Consider the following 13094-nt stretch of genomic DNA (forward strand, 5'->3'; position numbering starts at 1 on the left):
AAATTAACTTAACAAGCCAATATATTTGACTTGCAAAGTAGCTGGATTTCTTTACCAATTACAGTAATGACTAACACTGGTAAGCATGAACTGGTAACAAAAAAGCTGCAAGAAATAACAATTGCTTAATACAGAAGCTTCTGTATTAAATTGCTTATTCATTCTTGCAGGTTTCTGATGATTGAATTTGACAGCAACTCTTAAAAGAAGGAACAGACGAGCTGAAAAGATGGAAAGGAAAATAGCTAATTAGGATAGATTAAAATGGCACGGTAAAGGACACAGACAATACTGTGGCTACTACAGGGGTCACAGGAGTGAAGGCATGAAACTGAAGCAGGGTAGGTAGAAGAAAAAGGTGATCAGTACATATTTACCTTTTTGTGTCTCACCATTAGTACTCCTAGCATAAACTTGTGCTGAGCTACAACACAAAGGCTGGTTTTAAGCCAAAGTTATATGGATTTTTCTACTTTACTGCCAACGTGAATTCTCATTCAACTACTATATAGTGCAAAAAAAGTCAATGGACAATAGAAGTGTTTTAATGCATTTTTAATGTCACAGATGTGACTGTTATTCATTAGTACAAAGTTAAAGCTGGATCTTGCATTCAGATTTATGAAAAAAAGGCAAAGATGGTTTACCAGAACAAAACAACTGTTAGTGGTAAAAGAAGGCACAGGCGACGTCATGTTTAAACTGTACCCGATCTTGATAAGTGCTAAGTCAAAGCGGTCTTTGACAGGGTGTGCCACACACATTGCTAACATTCAAACACCATTTAAAACACAGCTCTTCTCATTAGCAGCAAAGCAGTATTCTCATTGTTTGCTTGTTACTTGTACTTATAAAAGCCTTGTCCTGTCTTTTTGCCCAGCTTCCCTTCCTCCACCAGTTTGTTCAGCATTGGACTGGGAGCAAACAGGGGGTTATCAGGATCCATTTTGTGCCAACCTAAGAGAACCCACAAACAGAAGATTAAGACAGGAAAAACAGAATTCCACAGGATTTCAGACTATTTGTTAGGGGTTTTTTTTGTAATGTATGTCAACATCCACCTACCTTTTTTTTTTTTTTTAGGTGAATTTGCAGCATTTCCAATTCATCTTTGTACACTTTTGCCTTGTTCAGCACTGAGTGTGCCAGAGATAAGGTCTCCACACACCAGGCGTGATGCGATTTTTTTAAATTGGGAAAAGGCACTTTCGCAGCGACATGACCACACACCAGAAGTGACAGAGGCGATGAGACAGGTTTGAAAACTGCCAGATCTATGCAACTATTCAAAATTGCTATTGACAAAACTACGATCAAGACTGGTACATATTTGTTAACAAGATGTATTGACGGTATTTCAACATATATGGCAATAAATCATACACACCAGGCTTATCCAGTTCCTTCGAAATGGACTCCCATATATTATCTTTCAAATCTGTATCTTTATAATTGTGATGCCCTTTGTCATAAAGCTCTGGGTATTTTTTCAGCAGCAAGTATTATTGTTTCCTCTTGTCATTTTGGATGTTGCTTCATCCTGCTGGACCATGTGCATTGAAGCTGTTCTCTGATTGCTCAATGCCCTAGTCAAATCGGAAAAAATAGGATCCAATCCTATTTATTTTGCGCCGGTCCTGCGTCGCCTGTGGTGTGAAAGATACTTATCAAAAAAGTATAGGTTCTATTCATTTTGTCGCATCACTGCATCGCGTCTGGTGGGTAGCAGCCTATAGGCGTGTTACAAAACTGTGCAGTGTCAGGAGCATTACATTCACATTCGTAACACAAAGACTGTAGAGCAGGTATTTGATCATTTATAAAAATCGATCTCTTCATGAAAAATGTAAAATTTGAATTTATGCAAAACAAGTGAACATCTGTTGGGGTTAATTGCACTGAAGGTGTTAAAGCAGCCTGCAAATAGGATTTTTAAGGAGATTTGTGTGTGTGAGTAACCGACTTGCACTGCCTTCTGTGGCTGTAAATACAAACCTAGAATGACCAGTAACAAAAGTACATCACATGGTCACGGTTTCATACAGCAATACCTATATCCATAGCAGTACTACTTGCTTCCAATAATTATTTCAAATCAATGAAATTATTCCCTACAATCCTGCTTTTCTGCCCCATTAACTTGTGCTTAAAATCTACTTGCCATCAATGATGAATTTACTGGTGTCCAATCCAACGTAATCAAGAAGCTCAAAGGGTCCCATGGGATACCCAGCACCCAACTTCATGGCCAGATCGATATCCTCCTTTGACCCATGACCTTTGGGGAAAAGAAAGAAAAAAAAAAAAAAAAAAAAAAAAAGAGAGATTGATATTTGACATTAGATGACGGTACATGCATTCTCCAGGAGTTAAGAGTTTTTGTAATGTTGATCACTTTTGATTATGAAAACAGATTTTTACCCATTCAAAACATGTCATGATGTGATAATTAAATTGTGAACCAGCGCCAGTAGATGACTAATTAATTCTTAAAGGCTCTGCACTTCATGATTAATACAGCAAATGCCTACATTTAAACTTGAAACAAATCTTACTGCTGACACTTCCTGGCATGTCAAAGTTTCTAAATGGCTCTGCATCTGACTGGTGACTTATTTAAGCTTGCATATTATTGGACGAAGTCCAATGTCATCTGGTAGTGTACCGTAAAACTTCAATTAAACGCCTCCAGCGTTTATTTACAATATTTGCCAGCAGACCCGGCGCGTATTGGAGACCGGTGATTATTTGAGACCGGCGTTTATATTAGATCTCTAGCTTCACATGCTTCATGCGGTCATTGAGAAGCCGCTAACACACAACCTTGTAGCAACGTCGTAACTCAATTTAAACATTCCAGCAACTTTGTTAAAAGGTTGTGTGTCAGTGGGAACTAAGTAAGAGAATAACACAATTACATTGTATTGTACAACCTCAAGTATAAAGCGAAAATATTATTAGTTTTTTTATATGCACTGCACTAACTTCTAAAATGTTTTTTAAAATGAACAATAAAAGCAATAAGTATCATTATCAAAAATTATTTATTGTTTAATCTCAAACTTGTACATTGCTAATACAATAGAACACGTTAAAATACACCAAGAGGTTTGTATCTGGCCTACTTTCAGCACGCTTAAAATGATCAAAACTCTTAATAACGTAATAACTGCTTTAAACAACTATGCATTACACGTAGGCCTACCTTAAATTACATTTTCTATTATTATTTATTAATCCTGATTAATCCTTTATTAATCCAGTCACTTTCATCGCTGTCACTTATTAGCAGTTCATTATGCTCAAGCTCCTCCTCCTCAGCTTCAATGGCAATGACAGAGACCTGGCGTTTATTTACAATATTTGCCAGCAGACCCAACGTTTATTGGAGACAGGTGATTATTTGAAGTTTTATGGTACATTGTTTATTATCTTAGTAAGTAAGCGTTGGACAGAATTTGTAAACTATTATTTACAGTATTAGGTTTGCTCTTATTACGATGGGTCGGTGGCCAGTGCGTGCAAAAGAAAACAGCAGCAGTGCCATACAGAGAAGCCAGTGTCATGCAGGATTTTCTTTTATATGTACGTGTTTGGAGGAGGGGGGGTGTGTCAAGTACCACAGACAAGAGGAAGGGGGCATGATCCAAAAAGTTTGAGAACCACTGATCTAATGTATATTTTTTCTTGCCAGTTGCTGGTATAAATCCCTGGCCAGTGTGATTTTCAAGGAAGGTCCAAAATTAGCTGACAATAAGTATCACAAGCAACTCTCTTACCTCTTTCATGTAGTCTTATGGCTTCCACCATATAGGGCACAAGCAGACGGTTTACAATAAATCCAGGGGTATCCTACAGGGGAAAAAAATGTAGGAATGTATGTGTGTGTATGTGTATAGATATAGAGATAGAGATATATTAGGGCTGTCAAGCGATTAAAAAGAATCTTAGCTAATCTTGGTTTTAATCGCATATTTCATTGAAACATTGACTGCATTTCTCTCATTCATTTGTTTTATTACTGATGCTCTTATTGTTTTAATGTTATTCTTATTATCTATAATTACATGGTCTTGGATCTTTGTTCAAGATCTGCTGGCCCCATATGTCCCTTGATGTTCCCTGAGATCGGAAAATGCTAATCTTCTGACTGTCTCTAAAATTCGTTTGATCTCTGTCGGAGCCGGGGCATTTAGTTATAATGCCCCTTGGCTTTGGAACTTGCTCCCGATTCCTATCAGGAATACTAACACAATTTAAACTGTTTAAATCCTGTTTGAAAACGTATTTGTTTGGGTCTGTTTATTTGTAGTTCGATTATATATCAGACACAGGCTTTTTAATATTTATTTTGTAAAGCGCCCTGGAATGCTTGCATGAAGTGAAATTTGCATTGTACTGTTGTCATTGTAGTATTATTATTATTACTCAAAAAACAACCCAGCATAAAAATACCTGTTGTCCTATTTCTGGATTAATAGTGTAGCCCCTTCTTTATAGTTTTATATTTATTTATTTATTTATTCCAGCATTTGCTGTTTAATTGTTTGAACCAACTGCTAAACCATAACGGAATCAGTTTAATACTCACCTTAATGCATTTCAAATTATACTGTGTATATATATTATATATATATATATATATATATATATATATATATATATATATATATATATGCATATACGCATATATATATATATATATATATATATATATATATATATATATATATATATATATATATATATGCATATACGCATATATATATATGCATGCATATACGCATATATATATATATATATATATATATATGCATATACGCATATATATATATGCATGCATATACGCATATATATACATATATGCATATATATATATATATATGTATATATATATATATTATATATATATATATATATATATATATATATGCATATATATATATATATACACACATATATATATATATACACACATACTACCGGTCCAAAGTTTTAGAACACCTCCATTTTTCCAGTTTTCATTGAAATTTACGCAGTTTAATGTCTCAGCGTACTCTGAAATTAAAGCATAGAACAAATAAACAATTGGAGATAAAAAAGAAATCATTGAATCGTTTTGTTTAACAAAATTTAATCTAAATTTTTGACTCATCAAAGTAGCCACCTTTTGCAGATATAACAGCCGAACACACTCGTGGCATTCTTTCTACAATGGAAATCAAATATTGTTCGGAAAGTTCTTCCCAACACTGTTGCAGAGGTTCCCACAAATGTGTTGCACTTGTAGGTTGCTTTGCTTTCACCCTTCTGTCCAGTTCATCCCAAACCAGCTCGATGGGGTTTAAATCTGGAGACTGTGCTGGCCATTCCATGATTTGAAGCCTACCGTCTTGTTATTTTCTTCTAAGGTAGTTCTGACATAGCCTGGAGGTATGTTTTGGGTCATTATCTTGCTGTAGGATGAACCCCTGACCAACTGGGCGTATACCAGAGGGTATTGCATGGCGCTGCAAAATGCTGTGGTAGCAGTTTTGGTTCAGGGTGCCACTCACTCTGTGCAAGTCGCCGACTCTGGATCCAGCAAAAGAGCCCCAGACCATCACGCTTCCTCCTCCATGTTTGACAGTTGGCGTCACACACCGAGGAACCATCCTTTCGCCTACTCGACGGCGTACAAAAACCCTGCGTGATGAACCGAAGATTTCAAATTTTGATTCATCGGTCCATAAGACCTTCTTCCAGTCTTCAGTAGTCCACTGGCGGTGCTTCATGGCCCAGGCAAGCCTCTTTTTCTTATTTTGCTATCTTAGCAATGGCTTTCTTACTGCCACTCAACCTGTCAAACCTGCAGCTCGAAGTCTTCTCTTCACAGTTGAAACTGAGACTTGCTTACTTCGACCGGTGTTAAGCTGTGCTTGAAGCTGTTGTCCTGTGAGCCGCCTATCACACAAGCTGTTGACTCTCAGAAACTTGTCTTCTGATTCTGTTGTGGCTTTGGGTCTGCCAGACCTCTTCCTGTCAGAGTTTCCTCCAGTTTCCAAGTGCCTTTTGATGGTGTAGGAAACTGTACTCACTGACACCTTGGCTTTCTTTGCAATTTCTCTAAAGGAAAGACCTACACTTTTAAGGGTTATAACGGTCTGTCTGTCCTCCTTTGTTAATTGCCTTTTTCTCGCCATTATGAGAGCAATATACTACTTCCTGCAGTACAATACTGTCCAAATAATGCTTAAGAGGGTGTAGTAACACAGTCTGTTCCAGCACTGCTTTTATACAGACAGAGGGTTTGTAAGTAATCAACAGAAGTTGGGACACCTGTAGGAATTGTTAGCATCAACTTTCAAGGCTTAATTTACTTCCATTGCTGCAGAACAGCTGTAAGTTGTTAACCCATTACTTGTTCCCTGAAAAAGGCATTTTTGTATAACTCTGAAATGTACATTATTTTTCAGTTTTTGGTAACCTAAACTTTTTTTTTTTAACCTCTGGCAGTTTACCGCTTACCTTTGTACCATTTCAGGTTATTCACTGGACTTGAACTGCTTAAATTTCAATAAAAACTCGAAAAATGGGGGTGTTCTAAAACTTTTGACCGGTAGTGTATATGCACATAAATATATATATATATATATATATATATATATATATATATATATATTTATATTTATAAGCATATATACTGTCAGCATTAATATACCAAAAATGTTTTTATTCACTGGATATGTAACATTTAGCTGAAAGTAACATTTTCACCATTAATTTACGTTTTATAATAACCATCCACAAATAATGCCTGAGGGGAAATATCGCGGCTCACATGAAAAGAAACAACTGCCTAAAATTAGTTGCTCTGTGCACTAATGAGTCAGACAATTGCTTACATCATCAATGGTGAAAGTTCAGATGACAAATATATATGTTTGACACTGCAAGAGCCTGTAACTCTAGCATTAAAATGTTCATTACAAAAAAATGCCTTTGTGCTACTTTGGATGCTACTTTAATATATTATTTCGTGTTGTGTTTTCACATCCTTTTGTCTTCTTTCAAAAAGTATAGCAGCACCATAACTGAAATGTAATCCTAGGGTTAGTTATTTTACTCTTTTTGAAAATGTAAGTTTCAGATTGTCTTTAACATGATAAACAGCTAAAACTTTTTTTTTTCTTGAGGATTTTTTTTCTTTCTTTCTTAAGTTACAAACAGAGCACTTCCTGACGAACAACATATTTTGAAAAATTCTACAGAAATGCTCTTGGCGGGGGACAAAAATTCATACCATCCTTTCTATGTACTGATCTCAATGCTACCTACTAGCACAGTTGTTAAGTTGTGCAATACAGCAAAACAGTATGTGATAATATTGTAAAACCCAGAGTGGTGCTGCTGCTGAATAATAACTGATTCTGTAACACACCCATTACAATTACTACTTTAGTTTGACAGCCTCATCGAGTGAGTAGAGTGGGGCACTGACTCTTCAGACTGCTGCCTCTGATCACTTAGAACCCAGGCATCTAGTCATTTCTGCCATAAAGATGGTATAAAAAAAGTATAAAGGAAGTTCTATTGATCTTACTTTGCAAGATACAGGATATTTCCCTAATGCTTTGCTGAAATCCAACAGAGCATCAAACGTTTTTTGACTTGTCATCGGTGTCTGAATGACCTAGAAATAGAAAAAAAAAGTTCAGAGTTGATGTATATATAAAAATATATATATATATTTAATAATAAAAAAAAATTAAAAAAGCAAGTAACAGGGAGGAGGCTGTAAGCACACCAGCAACTAAGTCACCACAACAGAGCATCCTAACCGCTATCCAGGCTCTTCTGCATGTGTAGTTTAAAGTGAATAAACCCATCTCACAGGCATGGGTCACAATTTGAAACTAGTGCATCACACTTTCAGTTTTTTTTTTTTTAATCTTATAATTTCCAAATCCATCGATTTACCTCCACCAGCTTCATTAAGGGAACTGGGTTGAAAAAGTGAAGGCCCCCAAATCTATCTTGTCTGGTTGTAGAATTTGCTATTTCTGTGATAGACAGTGAAGAGGTGTTGCTGGCAAATACAGTGTGCCTGGAAATGGAACAAAAAGAAACTATACTGAACAAAAATATAAACGCAACATGCAACAATTTCAAAGATTTTACTGAGTTACAGTTCATGTAAGGAAATCAGTCAATTGAAATAAATTCATTATGCCCTAATCTATGGATTTCACATGACTGGGAATACAGATATGCATATGTTGGTCACAGATACCTTAAAAAAAAAAAAGGTAGGGGCGTGGATCAGAAAACCAGTCAGTATCTGGTGTGACCACCATTTGCCTCATGCAGCGCGACACATCTCCTTCGCATAGAGTTGATCAGGCTGTTGATTGTGGCCTGTGGAATGTTGTCCCACTCCTCTTCAATGGCTGTGCGAAGTTGCTGGATATTGGCGGGAACGGGAACACGCTGTCGTACACGTCGATCCAGAGCATCCCAAACATGCTCAATGGGTGACATGTCTGGTGAGTATGCAGGCCATGGAAGAACTGGGATATTTTCAGCTTCCAGGAATTGTGTACAGATCCTTGCGACATGGGGCCGTGCATTATCATGCTGAAACATGAGGTGATGGCGGCGGATGAATGGCACGACAATGGGTCTCAGGATCTCCTCACGGTATCTGTGTGCATTCAAATTGCCATCGATAAAATGCAATTGTGTTCGTTGTCCGTAGCTTATGCCTGCCCATACCATAACCCCACCGCCACCATGGGGCACCCTGTTCACAACGTTGACATCAGCAAACCGCTTGCCCACATGACGCCATACACGCTGTCTGCCATCTGCCCGGTACAGTTGAAACCAGGATTCATCCATGAAGAGCACACTTCTCCAGCGTGCCAGTGGCTATCGAAGGTGAGCATTTGCCCACCGAACTGCAGTCAGGTCAAGACCCTGGTGAGGACGACGAGCACGCAGATGAGCTTCCCTGAGATGGTTTCTGACAGTTTGTGCATTCTTTGGTTGTGCAAACCCACAGTTTCATCAGCTGTCCGAGTGGCTGGTCTCAGACGATCCCGCAGGTGAAGAAGCCGGATGTGGAGGTCCTGGGCTGCCGTGGTTACACGTGGTCTGCGGTTGTGAGGCCGGTTTGACGTACTGCCAAATTCTCTAAAAAGATGTTGGAGGCGGCTTATGGTAGAGAAATGAACATTCAATTCTCTGGCAACAGCTCTGGTGGACATTCCTGCAGTTAGCCTCAAAACTTGAGACATCTGTGGCATTGTGTTGTGTGACAAAACTGCACATTTTTTAGTGGCCATTTATTGTCCCCAGCACAAGGTGAACCTGTGTAATGATCATGCTGTTTAATCAGCTTTTTGATATGCCACACCTGTCAGGTGGATGGATTATCTTGGCAAAGGAGAAATTCTCACTAACAGGGATGTAAACAAATTTGTGCACAAAATTTGAGAGAAATAAGCTTTTTGTGCGTATGGAAAATTTCTGAGATCTTTTATTTCAGCTCATGAAACATGGGACCAACACTTTACATGTTGCGTTTATATTTTTGTTCAGTGTAATTCACACCAGGGCGTTACGTGTCCTTTATCAAAACCTGAAAAAAGAATGAGATGCACAAAACCTTCATATATTCTGCAGGAACGGTGCATCAATCCAGTAAAAATAAATCAGAACCCAAAATAATAATTACTGTTAGGGAATAAACTGAGTCATCAGCTTAGTCCATCACACAATTCAGCACAGTGTGGCAATGGACACCTTTAGAGGCTAAGTTAAACAGGACACATTTGGCTCCCACGTTCTATTTATATTGCTCAGGTTCCAACTGCCATCAAATTGAGGAACCAACATTGCCCCTTTGTGGATATCACATCTTTATATGGCTGGTCCCTTTATTCTAATGTGCCGTTTCAGTACATGTGAAATGTTTTTGGACAGGTATATGAGATGGAGGGGTACTTACTCTGGGGCAAACTTGTCCAGAGTCTTGAAGAGTTCATGTTTAACCTGCAGGTTCTCCACAATAGCCTCCAGCACCAGGTCAGTACTGTGAACCACAGATGCAGCATCTGTGCTTGTTGTCAAGTTCTTCATGGTCTTCTGAATGAATGCTGCTCCAGCCTAGGATACCAAAACACATGCCAAAAAAGTGTCTTTATACCGCAGACTATGGAAACATCTCTGCTTCCCCAGCATATTGTTAATCACTTTGTATTCAAACAACTATGCTTTTAACCAAGATGCACTTTTTTTTTGTACAGAACACGTCTTGCACTCAAGAGTAAACATTTTAAAAGCTTTATAATGGTGGGACTTTTTACTTACACTTTGTAATTAGATAAAACCTACATTACCAGTTTTATTATTCCTTCTTTAAAAACATGGTGATTGTGAATTGGTGCTTATCAACAGTGAGAGATAATCGCACTACAGTCAGGCAAGCTGCCTTAAAGAGTAAATAGCGGGGTTCTGAAAAATCTAGTGTTACATGCCCCCACGTGCTACATCTGTTAACATGATGTACCTGTCATTTTTCTTTATTGTTCACAACTTTTTACACTTATAACTTTAAAATCTGTTTCAAAACTCTTTTCAAAATCTCCCCTCTAGTGCACTGACAGTGTAAGGATTATTGCCTGCATTGTCAAACAGGTAACAGCAATAACGATCCATGATGTGGTGCAGAACAGAAAAGCCAGAGCACTTAAGCTTTGCTTTTTTTTTTTTTTTTTTTTTTTTTTTAAAAATCGCTCTTCTTGGAGAGGTTTAGAGGATTGATCTCAAACCCCAGTGCACTAGAGCATACATTTTGAAAAGAGCTTTGAAACAGACTTGAATGTTACATGTGTACAAAGTTGTCTGGATATTAACAATGAAAAGAAAAATGACAGGTACGTTATTTAAACAGTTGTAGCAACACGTGAGGACGTATAACGCAGTATTTTCCGGAACCCCGCTACTTACACTTTTAAGCCTGACCAGTACACTCTCTGTAATTCTGGATCTGTCTCAAGCAGCAATGGACCGCTGTGCAGAACTATGTGTAGATGGTTTTGTAACATGGACCAATTTCCTCAGCTAGTTTTGAGCCCTGTGCTCAAAGTGTCTTTCTAAGTTTTTCCAAATGCTGTGAAATAATTTCTACATGCACACTTTCTTTTATGTATCAATAAACAGTTTAAGATTTTGATTTGTGAAAGATTAGTTGACAGTCATTTTTGAAAATACAACTGCATTGCATCACAAGTATTTTTTATTGGGGCCTACATTTTATTTTCCAAATGTTGCAGTGGGGCTTCTAGATATTGCAAATAAATCAGAAAGCTACACAAAACACAATAAGTTTTACTGTTCTCTATTTCCAAGACGTCACCTCAGGCTTGTCTGCAAACTTCTTCTTTGCAATTCGCTTCAGGCTGTCCTCGATTCCTTTGGCAGATTTCTTCAGTATGTCTTCTGCTTGGTCCACCAGCACCACCGTGTGGCCAGTTGAAGCTGCAACCTTGTAATTAAAAAAAATAAATAAATAAAAATAAAAATTAAAGGGACACAGCACTGAAAAGGTATCTTACCATTTTTTTAAACTATAAAAATAAAATAAAAGTATTTAAAAAGTTGCCAAAATCTAACATGTTTACTAGTATAGGTTAAGTATTAACAAGGCCATTTAAACGTTCATAAACATCCTGGCAAATAAATACGCTACATGTGTACAGCCATTTTCCTCAGATCGTAAAATTGCAAAACAAAACCCAGTACTGTGAGCAACATTTTATTGTGTATGGAACTGCAATACTTTGAATAATCACGCATACTGTAGACTTTATTATTATTATTATTATTATTTTAGCACTGCTTTGTACACGAGTTCGTAATGTGTTTGTTTAAAATGCACCTTGACCCAGTTTACCCCGCCTCCCTCTCCCCCGAAATAATGTTTTCCAAACATGGATGGTTTTAAGTACAATAAAATTGTAACTACAATTAACCAACTAAAATTAACACAGCTCAAAGCTTTAATTGGCCTGGAACTGCACCGTAAATCACAAATGTTAACTCTTCTTTCTTCTCCCCCAACAAAAAACGTATTTTTATTTGGCAATTTACCTGTGCGATTCCCGAGCCCATTAGCCCTCCTCCGATGACAGTAATATGTTTGATAGCTGCGTTTCTGGTGGCTGAGGACGACATAGCCCTCATAATTTGGTGAGTAACAAAAGCCATGTTGTTTGCAAAGTAGCGCAAAAGAGGAGTCAGCTCAGATTCGAAGGACCAAGAAAAGCGAGTGAGTCCTCACCCAGAGCCAGCCGAGCTGAGCAGCGAGTAGGAGGCGAAATGGGAAGGTCAAAGTGGGCCCGATCACATGTGCAACCACAGACATGTGCCGTTGCCACGACCTTTAGCACAATTATTACAGGTTACTAGGTGACAGCCTGTAGCCGCTTCTTGATGTTATTACAAGTTACAGACAAATGTTGTTTTTACTTTAAACAGAAACATCGTATCCCTAATTATGATACTGTATTTTAGGCACAGTATGATTATGATTATCAGTCCGCATACACCCATTATTGTTACTGCACATTAACATTATACTCTTTTTTTTATTCAGACACTTTCAAAAAACAAACAGGCATAATTCACATATGAAAAGAACATTTCTTTCAATAAACAGACTGAGCAACCTTGTACAAATAAAAAAAAAAGAAATAAAATAACAAAAAAAAAATACACAGGGTGGTCTATTCAGGAATCAAATTACAGAGATTATTATAAAAATCATGGGCTTGTTTGGGTTTAACCAATTTCAAAGATTGTTTATATAACTTTACCTTGTTTAAGAAAACAATAAACAGGGGTAGTTTAAAAAAAAAAACGACATTTGTGAATGAAATATTTTGCCATATTGATGAAGTTATTATACATACATTCAGCTTTCCTGTCCTCCATTAGAAAACCAAACCTGATATTATGAAATGTTAAAGTGGGTATGAATAGATCATTATATGTGATCCAGTACTGAAATGCATCCCAAAAGGTTTTAGTAGGTTGACATGTGAAAAATA

General features: G+C 37.4%; 1 protein-coding gene across 1 annotated transcript; it reads right to left on the minus strand.

Moving 5' to 3' along the window:
- Positions 1 to 540: 540 nt before the first annotated feature.
- Positions 541 to 12385, minus strand: hadh (hydroxyacyl-CoA dehydrogenase). Its single transcript, XM_034036062.3, has 8 exons — positions 12136 to 12385; positions 11402 to 11530; positions 9992 to 10149; positions 7960 to 8086; positions 7583 to 7672; positions 3780 to 3852; positions 2162 to 2278; positions 541 to 957 (listed from the first exon to the last, which is right to left on the minus strand). The coding sequence occupies exons 1-8, from the start codon at positions 12250 to 12252 to the stop codon at positions 839 to 841; spliced, it is 930 nt and encodes a 309-aa protein (XP_033891953.2). The 5' UTR covers positions 12253 to 12385; the 3' UTR covers positions 541 to 838.
- Between the last annotated feature and the right edge of the window lie 709 nt (positions 12386 to 13094).

This window comes from Acipenser ruthenus, chromosome 1 (assembly GCF_902713425.1).
Source record: "Acipenser ruthenus chromosome 1, fAciRut3.2 maternal haplotype, whole genome shotgun sequence".
Taxonomy (NCBI): Eukaryota; Metazoa; Chordata; class Actinopteri; order Acipenseriformes; family Acipenseridae; genus Acipenser; species Acipenser ruthenus.